General features: G+C 44.2%; 1 protein-coding gene across 1 annotated transcript in view; it reads left to right on the top strand.

Annotated features, from left to right (window-relative positions):
• Positions 1–1,755: 1,755 nt before the first annotated feature.
• The window catches only part of LOC145414186 (tRNA:m(4)X modification enzyme TRM13 homolog), a 382,509-nt gene continuing 367,197 nt past the window's right edge, over positions 1,756–17,067 (top strand). Inside the window, exons 1-2 of the mRNA XM_080283763.1 lie at positions 1,756–1,854; positions 16,218–16,241. Coding sequence (XP_080139889.1) covers positions 1,756–1,854; positions 16,218–16,241 — 123 coding nt within the window. The remainder of the gene's footprint in view (positions 1,855–16,217; positions 16,242–17,067) is intronic.

The following is a 17,067-nucleotide window of genomic DNA, read 5'->3' as shown; positions in this document are numbered from 1 at the left end:
TCATCCTTTTTAGCAGAATCTTCATCAGTCAGTTCATGAGCTCATAAACTTGGGAGGCTCCAAACATAAATGTTGTAAGTCATCTTCATGGCCAGTGATGTCCCAGATCTTGTCAAATGATAGGCCTATATAACAACAAATGTGTCTGCATATTTCCTTATATAGTCATATGGCAAAAGTTACATATTGTATAGCTATATTTGACACAAGTTCACATTTCAATGGTAGCAGCACTAAGGAAAAAGAGATACTGTATATCCTGTGCCAATGCTAATAGGGATGTATTTAGTTTCTGCAGATTAATGAATAACTAACTGTTAAGTCTTTGCTGTTTTGCTGCTCAACAAAACAAATAAATGCATCCGTTTTCTGTGAGGATTGACTTCAAGCTGACAAGTTTTGTTCTGTACAATTATATTGCATATAGTGGGGGCAACATGTAACATGCTTAAGATGATGGTTTCTAAAAACAAAATATCACTCAGTGTTAAGTCACGAATGGCTGCATATAAGTATATTTGATGTTGTGACTAGGTCTAGCCTATCTGTATACTGTATATTAAATTTTTTAAGGTCAAGAAGCAGTTCATCCCCTGCCAGGGTGATTCTTGTTAAGGAAGTTTACCTTCCCTAAGTCATTGTTTCATAGTTGTTGCAAATTGTACCTCATATGAGGCTTGCAGCATGCCCTGTGCAGAACTTCCTTGTGCCTCATATGAGGTCTGCAGTTTGGCAAGGGTTAAAAAAATTAGTGATACAGTAAAACTGGATTAATCGGCATCCGATGCATCGGCACATCTGTATAACCAGAACACAAATTCGATCCGGCATGGGGTCGAAAATATTCCGGATACCGGTCAGCTTCTGACCCTGTACCTTCTACTTCTTCATCTCCTGATCCTATTCCTTTCACTTCTTCAGCTCCTGACCCAGTTCCTCCCACTTCTTCAGCTCCTGGCCTTGTTCCGTCCACTTCTTCTCCACTGTCTGAATCCTCATCTCATGATCCTGATGATCCCCCTATAATTCTTGATTAGTTCTGTACAGTACAGGATAAAGTAATGTATGCAGCTAAGTTTTCAAAAATTATTTTGGCCTGTAACCTATGCTAAATTTTTCTTCAAATAATTTTTGGTAATGTTTGCTGGTTTGTGTTCAGTCCTGTATAATTTCTCTTGTTGTCTTTTGTGTACTGTAGTGTACCTGTACTGTGTCTTATCTGAACTGTATCTAATACTGAATTATGTACTTTATATAATGAAGTCCCAAGTTTGGTCCCCTTTCATTTGTTTGATCTCCCAGAAAATTCTAAGAGTAACGTTCTGTTATCCAGAAAATTCCATATCCGTAATGGAAAAATCCCCATGCATTCCGGTTAATCGAGTTTTTACTGTATATTGTAGTAAGATAAATGCTTGTGTGAGTAGTACCAACCATAACCGTTGACTGCACATCCTGACCATTAATTTTGGACAAAATGATGTATTATTTGAAAAGTGCTCCTGTATTCAAGAACAGCTTAACAGTGAAAAATATGTTTAATGAAAGCATGTTAAATGTAAGATTACTGTACTGTATGCTGTAGCATAATGAGGTCATTACTGAGCAGTGAGCTGCATTAATACCTGAGCATGATGTTAAAATACATTTCATATTATTACTATGTTACTGGAAAGTACTGTGACCTGTAAGGTCATGAAATGTGTTTAAACATAAATTTCTGGTTATTGCACAGGAAAGAGGTATGTGTAAAAGATGGAGCACAATCGGACGTGCCAATTCTATGTGGCACGGAAGAAACGCAATTGTAACATGCTGGTGAAGGCAGGCCAGACCTACTGTGGGCAGCACATGGTGGTGGACAACAGCAAGGTTAGTTATGAAGGAATGATAAGGCTGAAATATTGACTGCAGTTGTACGCACCTGGCCTAGACTCATATGATTCATACTTACCACTGTGATAATATGCATGTACTGGAAGCCATTGTAGTTCTGTACAACCTTGCTTATGCTTTTTGAACTGTCATATTATAGTTGTGTACAGTATACTTTTATATATATATATATATATATATATATATATTTATGTATATATATAATATATATATATATATATATATATATATATATATATATATATATATATATATATATATATATATATATATATATATATATATATATATATATATATATATATATATATATATGCATTTATACAGCGAGGTTGGATAGTGAGGAATTGGATAATGTGAGTACCTTTAAGTACTTGGGTAGTGTGATGAGTAAGGATGGAGGTTTGGAGGGTGAAGTGCTTGAAAGGGTACAGCAGGGAAGAAAGGTTGCAGGTTCCTTGAAAGCAGTGATAAGAAGCAGGGAAGTGAGCATGGAAGTGATAAAGTTACTACATGACAGTATTGTGATACCAACTCTAACGTATGGAAGTGAAACTTGGACGTTGCTGGAAGGACACAGGTCAAGAGTGACAGCAGTGGAAATGAGTTATTTAAGAGGAGCCTCTGGAGTCACATGGAGAGACAGGCTGACAAATGAGGATATAAAGGAGCATTGTGGTGTGGATATGGATGTGATAGGAAGAATACACTGAGGTGGTTTGGCCATGTGGAGAGGATGGAGGGTGAAAGACTGATGAAGAGAGTGTATGTGAATGAGGTGGAGGGGGGAAGAGGGAGGGGGAGGCCGAGGATGAGATGGAGGGATGGGGTGGAGAGGTATGTGAGAGATGGGGTTGTGAGTTGGGAGCGGGGCAGTGAAATGGCGGGGGACAGGGCGACGTGGAGGCGATTTGTTTGTGGCCACCCCGAACGGGATTGAGGCGTCTGGCAATAAATAGATAGATAGATCATCATCATCAGCCGTTTGAGTGTTCACTGCAGGACCGGCCTATCCATACCGAAGTGGGGACGATACAGCCAATATATCTCTACCAAGTGGCTTAGGCTGTCTAGTAGAGACTGTATGTAGGGTGAGAAGTGACTGTAAGTGTAATTGTTGTGTTGGAGTGGCTTTGGATGTGTGTGTTGTCTGTGAACCAAGTGTAATCGGCCCATGCAAGCCGACTGGGTGCAAGCATACTTTATTGTATGCGACACTGGTTCAACCATAGCACCCCTGATGTCCGCCAAAGCAGTACGTGGGCAGAAGAACGCTCCCAAAGTTTATTACCCTGGTGAGGCTCAAACCCTCGTTTTTCAGTGTATGAAATGCACACTTTATCACCGTACCACAGAGGCTCCATATATATATATATATATATATATATATATATATATTTATATACAGTAACCTCTCAAATAACGTGAGGGTTAGGATCCTGGAGAGGTCGCGTTAGTTAAAAACGCGTTATTTAAACATAATTTTCCCATAAGAAAAAGTAGTAATATTGGGGGTTACGTTCCTGGACTCTGGGAAAGTCTTCCTATCTGGGGAGTTATGCAACTTAAAATCAACAATATTAATTTGAAAGATTATCCATGTAAAAAACAAAAACAGTATATTTGGGGATAAATAAACAACATGTGAGCCCTAGTTGGGCCGAAGCGTTGTTTATTTTTCCCCAAATACATACTGTTTTCGTTTTTTTACGTGGATTCTCTTTCAATTCTGCTTCATTCATGGCATTGTGAAAGTTCCTCAACATTATTAATGCTTTAGTAGGTCATAAAAATACTACAGTAAAAGCAACATTTTCATTACAGTAAGTAGGTCACAAATAATAACAACATACAGCCTCACTTCATCTATGCATCACTCATCGTCTGCTGCTGTTCCTCCTAACCCTGCTCCCCCACCTCCCGCCTCTCCCCACCCTAAATTTGTTGTCCTTTCTCACTCTGCTGTCCTTCTTTGTCTTCTTCCTCTTCCTCTGACTCCCGTGCTGCTGCTGATGAAGATAATTCGATAACTCCCTTAAGTTTTCTGTCTTCTTCATAAAGAATTGCTCCATCTTGGTCTGAGTGGTTGTCTTCTTTCTGTTCAGCAGCATCAAGTTGTAACAATTTAGATATGCCATCACTTTCCTGGCCAAATTTTGTCTGAAAATGAGCCAAATTGCTCAGAATGGGGCCAAACTTCATTTTTGAAAATTATAGTTCGAATAAAACCAGTTTAACCCTTTCAGGTCTCAAATAGGTCCCAAGGTCACGTTTGACACGCATTTTTTTTTTTAAGTCAAGGTTTGCAAATAAAGAAAAAAGTATCATATTCATGCACAAGGAAGTAATACACTTCTGCCTATACCACATTAGAGCTCTACTCGTCATACAAGTGCTGCAAAAATGACAGGAAGTTACGTAGCAAGTGGTGTGTGGTAGCATGGTGAGTATTGCCGTCTCTGTGGGTAGGCGATTTCGTAGGCGACATGATTGCATTGTTTGTTTCCATGTTTTTCTAATAAAAAACTGCACTAATATATATACATTATATCTCAGATGATTTGTGAATGATTCTTGAGATGTTTTGTTTACAAAAAACAAACTAAACAGTTACAAGATCCTTACAAAACTATCACTTACTAGTTACTACTGACTAATTTATTTTACTTAGCTCTTATTTTGCTTTGTACTGTCCAAGGCTGTAGGGGTGAGGACATGGAGGTAAGCCTACAAGCTTTCCTTTTGTATGTACGTATGTTTATTTTATTGTTGCTAACCATATCATCCTGTGTACTTACAGGCAGCAGTAGAGACAGTGATCAAATATTTATTACTGTATTTCTCAAAATTGACGGTGTTATAAGTATAACCAGGAAATATGAGAAACTCATGAAATATAAATCAGAAAACAGTAAGGAGACACTAACAATCATTTGTCAATGAAAAACGCAACACACGCTGCACGTGTATGTCCGCCTGGTAACAAATAAATGCATGGTACGTGTATAAAAGGCCGTAGAAACAACCTTAGAAACCTAAAATCATAAATCTGTATTTATTTTCCCTCAATCAGGCACTCTAACACCCAGGAAATGAATAAATATTGAGACATACAGTGCGGAATTCTTTTGCTTGCCTGTGACGCGGCAGCTATGTGCATAAGTGGGAGGCAGGGGGTGAAGGATTGGAGGGAGAGTGGAGGGTGGGAGGTAGAGGGGTGGGGGATTGGTGGGAGGTAGGAGGGTGGAAGAATTAGGGGGTCGGAGATTGGAGGGAGAGTGGAGGGTGGAAAGGTGGGAGGTAGAGGGGTTGGGGATCGGTGGGAGGTAGGGGGGTGGAGGAAGGGGGATATGAAAGGGAGGAGGGAGGTGAGAGCTATGTATCCTCCAGAGCAGTAAAAATATATTGCAAACAATATTCTTTTGCTAAATGAACTGTCTGATACCAAATAGTAAAAAAATATTGTCAGATCAACAGTATAATACAACCAATATGTGCAACCCAGTCCCCCACCATGATTAACTCTTCCCAGACTGTGTAAACTAAAATATTGTGATCTACACATACCTGGTAGAAGCAAAGGAGTCTGGGGAGCGGCTTCTATCCTTATTTTATTCACCAGCCTCATGTAACAGTTTTCATTCATGCCTAAATATGCTGCCACGGGAGTGGCTAGGAGACCCCTACTGAGAAAGGCACTATAGTGGCCAGGAGACCTGAAAGGGTTAAGCAACAGGCAAATAAAAAATTGTATTTACGCATAAACTACCACACACGGTCTATCAGTTCGGGACTGTCCAAGTCACGCCCGGCTAATATGAAACTATCACATACGTGTAAAGTCGCTTTAAATCAAGAAACCCTTGTTAGTTAAACATATCTCCTTAAATATTTGCTCATGTTAAAACGAAAACGCTTTTTTAAAATCTCACATTAGTTGAGAGGTTACTGTATATATTACTCTCAATCCTCGTAAATTGCGGCAATTTGGGTCTGGACCACTGCTGTGATATACAAATTCCGCAGTTTATAAATAATAATTCTTATGTGAAAAATGATTTAGGGTCTGGACTCTGGCCAATCAACCCCCACAGCACCCTACCTACACCTATCTAGGCACCATCAAACACAGACATACAAATTTAGGAATATTCAGTGCAGTTATTTAGTAGAAATAAGCAATGTTAAGGGATCTCACCTTAATCCTATGACGATATTGCTTAAGTGAATGGAGTGGGGTGGTGTTGGGAAGAACTTAGAACCTCTCAGCATGAGGTGGGGGTGCTCCCTCATGCTGTTCTCCCTTCTTTAGCTCCTCTGCCTCCCTCAGGAAGCCCTCAAAGTCTGCCACAGAGATGACAGATGCTACATCATCCACGTCCTCAGTGTGTGAGGGGCCAGGCTGTGGTTCAGGCTCAGCTTCTGCCCTTACTCGGGCATAGTAGTGGGTGATGAGTTCCTGATGTTTCTCATTAACTCTACGATTATGCAAGTCCTTGTAAAAACGCACAGCTTTTTCTAGGTGACCAATACTCTCACTACACCTTTCCTCATCACGTTCAATGGATTTCACAATCTCCATGGCCAAATCTACATAAACAAGCAAATCACTGAGCTCCTTCATAGAAGGCTCACCATGTTCCTGCTCATTTACTTCACTCACTTCACGGTTATTCTGCCTTTCCAAGTGCTCGTCGTCTTGTATAACAGCCTCCATGACAGCCTCAGCATCATCAACCTTCTCAATAACCATGTCCATTAAGTCACTGGCTGACACTTCACCACAGCTTGGCAGATTCCGAGCCAGTTGAACAACAGCCTGTACGTTGTCCTCTACACTCTGAGTTGGCGCGTTGTCACTCTTGTGGTTAGGCAGGAGAAAGTGCCAGGCATGTGCAATCGTTGCAACATTAAGCTTGCCCCAGGCCTCTAGTAGTGCATCGATAGAGTCCTTGATGTTAAATTTCCTCCAGAACTGGTACACAGACAACACCTCCTGACTTTCTCTGGGGTCAGGGTCAACAACATCTGCCTCTGTCTCACTGTCGCTGCTGTCTGCCGTGATCTCTCTCAGCAGCTGCCGCTCTGGTGCATCGTCGATGACAGCTGAGGTAAACTGGCGATAAAATAACTGGGTGTAAAACAGCTTCATATTCGCTATTATCTCCTGGTCAAGTGGCTGGAGAAAAGAGGTGGTGTTGGGTGAACACAGCTTTGACGCTGGGGTGACGTGAGGTTAGGGCTTGTGGGTGAGCAGGAGCGTTGTCCATGAGCAGCAACGCTTCGAACAGCACTTTAACACGCTTGCAATGAGCCTTCGCATCCTCAACAAATCTGTCAAACCAGTCCACGACTAAACCTGTAGTAGCCCATGCCTTAGCCTGCTGACGCCAATACACCCCTGATTGGTCCATGTCTTCGAGGTTGCGGAAAGCGGAGGGTTTTCTTGTCTTATTAATATGGATATGGAAGTTGTGTAGATTGGCTTGGGAAGAGGGAAGGGTTCCAGAGGACTGGAAATCATGTATAATTGTTCCTTTATACAAAGGAAAAGGGGAGAGAGGAGTATGTGGTAACCATAGGGGTATTTGCCTACTTAGTGTGACTGGTAAAATATATGGTCAGTATTCATTGATAGGGTTAGGCATATGACAGAGGAGCTAGTTGGAAAAGAACAAGGGGGATTTAGGAAAGGAAAAGGGTGTGTAGATCAGATATTTGTTCTAAGATGTTTAGTGGAGAAGTGTCTAGAGAAGGGAAGGAAAGTGTATGCTGCCTTCATGGACTTGGAGAAAGCTTATGACAGAATAGATAGGGAAGGTATGTGGAAGGTATTAAGAATATATGGAGTGGAGGGGAAATTGTTGAGTGCTGTGAAGAGTATGTACGAGGGAGCTAGGGCTATGGTGCGAGTGGATGGTGAGCTGAGTGAGTTCTTTGATCTCAATGTGGGACTGAAACAGGGTTGTGTGATGTCTCCATGGCTGTTTAATATATACATGGATGGGGTTGTAAAGGAGGTGCAGGGTAGAGCAGTGGATGTGGGGGCGGCTCTAATGAATGAGGGTGAGATTTGGAAGCTTCCAGTGTTGCTGTTTGCTGATGATACAGTACTGTTGAGTGAAGATGAATGGGAGTTGCAAGGTTTGGTGAATGAATTTGGGACAGTGTGTAGGAGGAAGAATCTGAAAGTTAATGTAAACAAAAGTAAAGTTATGGTGTTTGAGGGGAATGAAGTCACAGAGTGTGCAGTGAGGTTGGATGGTGAGGATATGGAGAATGTGAGTGCATTCAAGTACTTGGGTAGTGTGATGAGTAAGGATGGAACTTTGGGGGATGAAGTGCGTGAAAGGGTACAGCAGGGAAGGATGGTTGTTGGTACACTGAAAGCAGCGATGAGAAATAGGGGGGTGAGTATGGAAGTTAAGAAGTCACTGCATGATAGTATTGTGATCCTTACCCTGACGTATGGAAGCGAGGCATGGTCCTTGCAAGAGGGGAACAAGTCAAGAGTGAGAGCAGTGGAAATGAGTTACTTGAGAGGAACATGTGGAGTGACATGGAGGGACAGGTTGACGAATGAAGAAGTGAAAGAACGCTGTGGGGTGGATGTGGATGTGGTTGAGAAGATTAGGAGAAATACACTGAGGTGGTTTGGACATGTGAAGAGAATGGAGAATGAAAGACTGACTAAGAGGGTGTATGTAGGTGAGGTGGAGGGAGGGAGAGGGAGAGGTAGACCGAGGATGAGGTGGAGGGATGGAGTTGAGAGGTATATGAGGGAGGGGGGGGTGAGTTGGGGGGAGGGTAGTCAAAAGGGTGGGTGACAGAGCGACTTGGAGGCGTTTTGTCTGCGGCCACCCTTTGTGGGATTAGGGCGTCGGGCTATAGATAGATAGATAGAGATAGATTAATTACAAAAGGGTTCATCTTGAATGTTCCCTTGGCATTGGTACAAAAAATGACTATGTAGCACCCCTTGTTGAGCTTCCTTCCCCGGGACTTTCGGTGTTGACGTGGGATCTATGTAGTGCTAGGCAGCTTTTTCCAACAGAGTCCAGTCTCGTCCATGTTGAAAACAGTTTCTGCTGTATAACCTTCCTCCTCCAAAACTGCCTGGAGGACGGTTGGAAAGTCCTATGCTGCGGCCACATCAGCAGACGCTCTCTCTCCAGTCGTGTGCACATTCTTCAGGTGCTTCCTTGTCAGAAAGTTAGACAACCTCCCATGGCTAGCATGGAAGGGCTTAGGGGGGTTGATACCGAGCTGCTGACTTGCCAATTTGTGAAAACTCTCAGCCTTCTCGCTGATGACTGAGCCGTTGACTGGAATATTCTTCCTTGCCTGCCTCAGGACGAACATCTCCAGACATCTTTCTGTCCAAATTACTGCCTCGTCTCTGCACCGTACCCTGCCGTCAATGAACCCAGTCCCGTAAGCTTTGATGCACTTCTTCACTTTCTCTCTCTTTTTGTAGATCGTCCTTATGGTCAACTCGTTCTTCCCAAATTCTTTCGCCAGCCTTGCAAACTTCTCTCTCTTCTCAACACGACTAATGAGCTCCAAACACTGACTGTATGACAACGGCAGCTGCTTCTTGATGTCATACTGCTTAGAGCGCTTCACCGGGGGTTCGGGAGGGGCCATGGAAGGTGGGAGGTGGGGGGGGAAGTGCACAAAAAAAGGCAGGTAGCTCTCGTACTCCACGGCGATGCTCTGTAATGTGCGGGTTGGCGGGAAGAAGAACAACAACATGGCGGCATTAGTATGCACACTTGCCTCCAGGGACAGGTGGTGATTGGTTGTTGGGTCGCGATTTTCAAATTGAATGCCGCGGTTTATGATTCTCCTCAGAAAAGGCCCACTTCGGTGCCTAGATCCACGATTTTCGTGACTTAACAGCGATTTAAGGGTGCCAGCAGTCTGACAGCCACTTAGCCGTGATTTACAAATCTGTGATTTTACATGTGATTTACGAAGATTGAGTGTATATAGCCTATATATCATCATCATCATCAACAGCCGTTAAGGTCCACTGCAGGACCGGCCTATCCCTACCGAAGCAGGGACAATACAGCCAATGTATCTCTACCTAGTGGCTTAGGCTGTCTGTAGAGACTGTATGTAGGGTGAGAAGTGCTTGTGAGTGTGATTGTAGTGTTGTAGTGGCTTTGGATGTGTGTGTAGTCTGTGAACCAAGTGTAATTGGCCTGCCTTAAGCCGACTGGGTGCAAGCATACTAGTATGCGACACTGGTTCAACCACAGCACCCCTTGTGTCCGCCAAAGTGGTCAGTGGCTTGGTGAACGCTTCCCAAAGTTTTTACAACTCTGGCAGGGAGGCGAACCCCCGCCCACCAGCGCGCGAGACGCACACTCTACCACTGTACCACAGAGGCTCCAGCCTATATATATATATATATATATATATATATATATACTGTATATATATATACTGTACAAATATATATATATATATATATATATATATATATATATATATATATATACAGTATATATATGGGAGTGCGTTAGTGGACATTTGTGCTGGGAGGTGGTTGACATATATATACTGTATATATATATATATATACAGTATATATATTGGAGTGCATTAGTGGACATTTGTGCTGGGAGGGGGTTGGTGATGGCCAATACCCTCTTCAGGCATAAAATGATCCACAGGTATACATGGCGAGTGATGAGAAGGGTGGGTGGTGAACTGAATGAAAGGAAGGAAATGATTCATTATGTGTGTGTGGATGAAAGGATGCGAAGATGTGTAATGGATGCAAGAGTTTATAGAGGTTGGGGGAGTGGACTTTCTGACCACTACTTGGTGGTGGCCAGAATTAAAATTCAAGTAAGATGGAGGAATAGAAGAAGGGAAAGACGAGAGGAAGGAGTAGTTGCAAGGAGAGTGGATAGGTTACAAGACGATGAGAAAAAGGCAGAGTATAAGAGAGAAGTGGAGGAATGATTGGGCAAATATGAATTGGAGCAGATGGGAGACGTGGAAGGTGTGTGTAGGATATTTATAGAAGAAATATGTGCAGCATGTGATGTGGTGTGTGGAAGGAAGAGAAGATGGAGGGGGGTGCAAGGAACAGCGTGGTGGACTGAAGAGGTGAAACAGGCTGTGGCACAAAAGAAGAAAGCATACAATGAATGGATGAGACATAGGGGCGTGGAAGAAGTTGAGCGGCGGAAGAGAGAGTTATATGTAGAAAGAAAGAGAGAAGTGAAAATATTAGTAAGAGAGAGTAAGAAGAGAGTGGATGAGGAATTTGGAAGGAATTTGAGTGTAAAGTGGAGGGACTGTAAGAAAATGTTCTGGAGAGAGGTGAAAAGAGTAAGACAGGGTGGAAGTGAAGTTAACAGGGGAGTGAAAGATAAAAATGGTAGATTACTAGTGGAGAAGGGAGAAAAAGTGAGCAGATGGAGAGAACACTTTAACCCCTTAAACGCGGATCGTCTCATTTGCAATGCTCGGCCAAAAGGACATAACGGCGGATCGTCGCGTTTGCGATTCTAGTAAATTTTGAATAACCGCGGGCAAGCAGGCTCCAGCTGGTATTGTCTGTCAGTACCACCACCCTTGAGCTACTTTTAGCACACTTGACCTTTGTACTACTGACCTCGGTTGTTGCCAAGTTTCATTTTTTTTACCCACCCACGCACCGCTGGCCGGCCCTCCCTCGTCGTGCGATATGGCAGCGCGCGGACGGCTCATACGTGTCAATCTGCGCCTTCCTCTCACAAGCACTTTATGCTATTTGGAAACGCTTGTTTCCCCAGATGTCACACTAGCATTTTTTCGCGCGGTTTGCCCCTGTTTAGCGTCAGTCCACACGAATCTTTCAAGGTGACACCATGTCCAATTCAAGCTCTTCCGAGTCTGTGCCTTCCAGCCCTCCGAAAAAGGGTTTTGTGACCTCCACCCCGTACAAAACCTTACAAGGAACTGCTAAGGGACTGAGTGACTTGGCAATAGCTAGTGAGTTATTGAAAGCGTCCATGGATTATGGAAGTGACGTCGGTGTTTTGTCTAGCCTGGCAGAGTCGGACACGCAATCGAGTGCTGAGTCTGAGGTGCCAGAAGTGACTATTTCTGTGCCAAGCACCTCAACAGGCAAGGCTCCTGTGAAAAGGGGCCTAGAATATGGAAAGGGGGCCAAGAGGAAAAGAAGTGGTGACCCAGCTTCACAGCCATTGTCCCCTACACCACGTCACGCCACCGCCAGCCCGCCACGCACTCCCAGCCCCATTCTCTCGTCGTCATCTTCAGCTGCCCTTTCTCCGGAGTCTTCGGAGTCGCCTTCACCACCTCGGAAGGGAAGTAGGCAGTCGAGTTTACGTAGTAGAGGTTTCCGTAGGCCCAGTGTTTGTGGTAGTAGGGCTAGAACTTTGTCCCCTAGTGTAAGGCTAGCTCCTAAGGTTACTCGCACTAGGCAACTCGCCAGTCATGCCACCGCGAGTGACCTTGAACCCTGTGCTTATCTCCCCACAACCACCACCACTACACCAACACGACCTAGGACAGCCTCTGCCTCACCGCCTGCCTCACCCACTCCCACACGACCTGCCTCACCCCCCGCCGCCCCCAGCACCTCCCAGCGTAGGCAGGGCAATCTGGATGCCTTCGTGTGGTCAGAGGGCTCAGATTTTGTGCCGCAAGATCTGCTTTTGATGACAGTGGGTGTGGAATTCAGGCTGACTTCCCTGTCCCAGAGGATGGTGAATGCTTGGACTACCTGTTGGCCTTCCTGGATAACGAGGCAATGGAGCAGATTTGCACCGAGACGAACAGGTACGAGGGGCAATCTGCTGCAGTTCGTGAAGGAGAAGGTGAAGCTGCAACGCCATCCACATCGCGGATGGCAGCATGGGTGCCTCTAACGATCAGGGAACTCTTTGTATTTATTGGTTTGATGTTATTGATGCCCCACAATTGGAAGCATAAGCTCGAGGAATACTGGAGTTCAGACGATCTTTGACCCACACCAATCTTCAATAAATACATGAGCCGCGATCGTTTTAGGCAGCTCATGACTTACCTTCACTTCGCGAACAATGATGAGCCTTCCCAAACTGACCCACTATGGAAAGTGAGGGGAATCCTGAACTTGATCAAGGATAAGTTTACGAGGTTACTGCGCCCTTTCAAGAAAGTGGTGATTGACGAGTCCTTGGTTTTGTTCAGGGGCCGTCTTCGGTTTGTGCAGTACATTCCAAGCAAACGGCACCGCTTTGGAATCAAGTTTTTCGTGCTGTGCGACTGCAAGACGGGGTTCATCTTAGACTTCGTTATTTACACCGCCAGCAATGTCGATTTGGACAAGACTGACTCCCTTGGATTCTCTGGTTCTGTGGTGAAAGTGCTGTTGGAAAAGTACTTTGGCGAGAATCATGTCTTGTATACGGACAATTACTATACAGCTCCTAAACTCGCCAAGTACCTTTCTGAACACGGCGTCGGATCCTGTGGCACTGTCCGTAGCAGTAGGGCACACTACCCTGCCTTCCCCGAGGCTGAAAAATCAAAGCGGGGAGATGTGCACCTGAAGAAAACTGACAAGATGCTGGCGATCAGGTGGCACGATAAGAGAGTCGTGAATGTGCTTACCACAGTACACAAGGGGGAAATGCTGGCCACAGGGAAGGTCGACAGAAGGACTGGCGAGCCTGTGATGAAGCCTGATGCTGTCATTGACTACAACGTCAATATGCGGCTGGTGGACAAGTCTGACATGATGATCGGAGAGATAGACTGCCTGAGGAGGAACCGTCGCTGGTACAGGAAGGTGTTCTTGCACTTGATTGATATGTGCATGCTGAACGCCTTCATCCTGTATAAGATCAAGAACAGGAAGCCAGCAAACTACTCTCTCCGATAATTTTCAAAGACTTGTGTCTACCAGCTGCTTCAGCGTTATGGGCAGGTACTGCCATCAGGTCCCAAGCGCCACCCACAGACACCTCCAGACCGCCTACAGTGTCAGGCCTACCTTCAGCGACACTGCCTGCCACTGCCAAGAGGGGAAAAGCACCCAGGAGGTGTCATGTGTGCAGCCACACTACCAGGCAGGACAGAACATTTAGGCGCACCTCCTTGCAGTGCAAAGAGTGCAAAATTCTCCTCTGTGCTTACCCGTGTTTCTTTGACTACCACAGCCTGACTAGATATTGAAAATAAGGGTAAGATTCTTGGAAATAATACTGAGAGTGACAGTGATACTAGTGTTTAGTTTTCTTTTACATACTGACAGTGACAGTCTGATGAGTGTAAATTAGTGTATGTACTTGTAAAAGCACTGACAGTGACAGTGTTTTTTTGTGTAAATAATTGTACATAGTAATAATATAAGTATTGCGAGTGACAGTCACTCCAGTGTAAGAAGATGAAAGCATATGTTCCTATTCTATGTTCTGACAGTGACAGTTTGTTGTGTAGAAAATATTATTTTTATAACAATGGACAGTGACACTGATGAATAAGGCAAAAAACTGACAGCTAGAGTGAAAGTGATCGATAGAAATGAAGTGCGAGTGGCCGACCGGAGCGAGAATAAAGTGCCTGCCGTAAGGCTGAATAAACTCGCGCCGCGGTGGTCTTCCTCATTCCCGCTTCACAATACTGGCAGTGACAGTGATTTTTAGGGCCGTAATAGTGCCAAGCGAGCCTTTGCGAAGTACTATGAAGGAAAATAATGTAGTATACGTGTTTTTAGCCGTGAAAAGGGAAATGTGTGTTCAGTGACGGGAAGATCGCCGCCGCGCTGCATGTCGGCCGTGCGCTCTGTTCATTATAGCCTTATTTTCAGTGCTTATTGTACAAATATGGATTCCAAACAACCTGTATGTTGCTGTATAAAGTGTACTGTGACAGATTGAGGCTGTGGTAGAAAGAAAACCGGGTTTCTGGAGGTGTGAAAGTGAAGACTTTGTTACCCAACTTTGCAAGTCTTCACAAGTCCTTTGGTAGTCCACGAAGGCTCAATATCTGTCTCAGGAGAAAGCTGAATGTAAGTACTATATGCCATAAAAATTTTAATGTTCTAGGGTTAATCTCTGATTTTTGGCAAATATTTTCCCACAGGTACTCAGCCCCCGCTACAACCCCGCCACAGCGGGGGGATCGGCCGTACACAGCCGCGTTTAAGGGGTTAAGGAATTGTTGAACGTAGAGGATGGAAGTAATGCGAGTATAAGTGGCTGGGGAATGGCTGGGAGAAGGAGGGAGGTGAGAAGACAGGAAGAAATCAGTAGGATAGATGTTGTGGAAGCAATGAAGAAAGTTAAATCGGGGAAAGCCCTAGGAATTGATGGAGTGTGTGGTGAAATGCTGAAGCATGGGGGAGAGATAGTAGTTGAATGGATGTGTAAGGTGTGCAGATTGGCCTGGGAGGAAGGTAGAGTCCCGGAGGATTGGAAGTCAGGTATAATTATTCCCTTGTACAAAGGAAAAAGGGAAAAAGAAGTGTGTGGTAATCATAGGGGCATTTGTCTTCTTAGTATAATAGGAAAAGTGTATGGTAGGATACTTATTGACAGAGTTAGAGAAAGAACAGAGAAATTAGTTGGAGAAGAACAGGGAGGCTTTAGGAAGGGAAGAGGTTGTGTAGATCAGATATTCATTCTTAGATCTTTAGTGGAAAAGTTTCTAGAGAAGGGAAAGAAGTTGTATGCGGCTTTCATTGATTTGGAGAAAGCATATGACTGGGTGGATAGACAAGGATTGTGGAAAGTTTTAAGAATGTATGGAGTAGATGGGAAGTTGTTGAATGCTGTGAAGACTATGTACGATGGTGCGAAGGCTGCAGTGCGTGTGGATGGTGAACTAAGTGAATTTTTCTCTTTGAAAGTTGGTTTGAAACAGGGATGTGTCATGTCTCCATGGTTGTTCAATCTGTACATGGATGGGGTAATAAAAGAGGTACAAGGTAGGGTAGTGGATGTTGGAGTGGCCCTGGTGAGAGAGGATAGTGTTTGAAAACTCCCTGTACTGTTGTTTGCAGATGATACTGTGTTGTTGAGTGAAGACGAAGGGGAGCTGCAAGGCTTGGTGGATGAGTTTGAGAGAGTGTGTAAGAAACGGAATCTAAAGGTGAATGTAGGAAAGAGTAAAGTGATGGTCTTTGAGAGAGGTGAAGTCAGTGAATGTACAGCGAGGTTGGATGGTGAGGAATTGGAAAATGTGAGTACGTTTAAGTACTTGGGTAGTGTGATGAGTAAGGATGGAGGTTTGGAGGGTGAAATGCTTGAAAGGGTACAGCAGGGAAGAAAGGTTGCTGGTTCTTTGAGAGCAGTGATAAGAAACAGGGAAGTGAGCATGGAAGTGAAAAAGTTACTACATGACAGTATTGTGATACCAACTCTAACGTACGGAAATGAAGCTTGGACGTTGTTGGAAGGACACAAGTCAAGAGTAAGAGCAGTGGAAATGAGTTATTTAAGAGGAGCCTGTGGAGTCACATGGAGAGACAGGCTGACGAATGAGGATATAAAGGAGCGTTGTGGTGTGGATGTGGATGTGATAGGAAGCATTATGAGGAACACGCTGAGGTGTTTTGGCCATGTGGAAAGTTATGGAGGGTGAAAGACTGACGAAGAGAGTGTATGTGAGTGAGGTGGAGGGGGGAAGAGGGAGGGGGAGGCCGAGGATGAGATGGAGGGATGGGGTGGAGAGGTATATGAGAGAGGGCGGTGTGAGTTGGGAGCAGGGCAGTGAAATGGCGGGGGACAGGGCGACTTAGAGGCGATTTGTTTGTGGCCACCCCAAATGGGATTTAGGCGTCTGGCAATATATATATATATATATATATATACAGTATAATGTATACAGTATATATATATATATATATATTGTTACATAGCCTATGATTTCATCACATCATCCTTTGTGTAATTTTAACGCACAGTATGCTGCATGTTTGATCACGAGTGTGTTCTGCCTCAGTTCCCCCCTTCTACCGTTATAGTAGAGTAAGTCGTCATTTCTGGAGTTCAGACCAGGATTGTCAACTCTTTGTCCCCATGGCTTCATTTGCGCGTCCTTCTTGCAAGTTGTATCAAGCTCTGCTGGCCCCTATATAATGAGCTCAGTCTCTGCATCATTGCCACTTAGATCTGCTCCTCATTTTGTTCATATCTCTGTCCTCCCCTGTACAGA

Source organism: Coenobita brevimanus, chromosome 13, assembly GCF_032717465.1.
Source record: "Coenobita brevimanus isolate Jiangsu-jjx chromosome 13, ASM3271746v2, whole genome shotgun sequence".
Lineage (NCBI taxonomy): Eukaryota > Metazoa > Arthropoda > Malacostraca > Decapoda > Coenobitidae > Coenobita > Coenobita brevimanus.
This window is presented reverse-complemented; position numbering and strand designations above follow the sequence as displayed.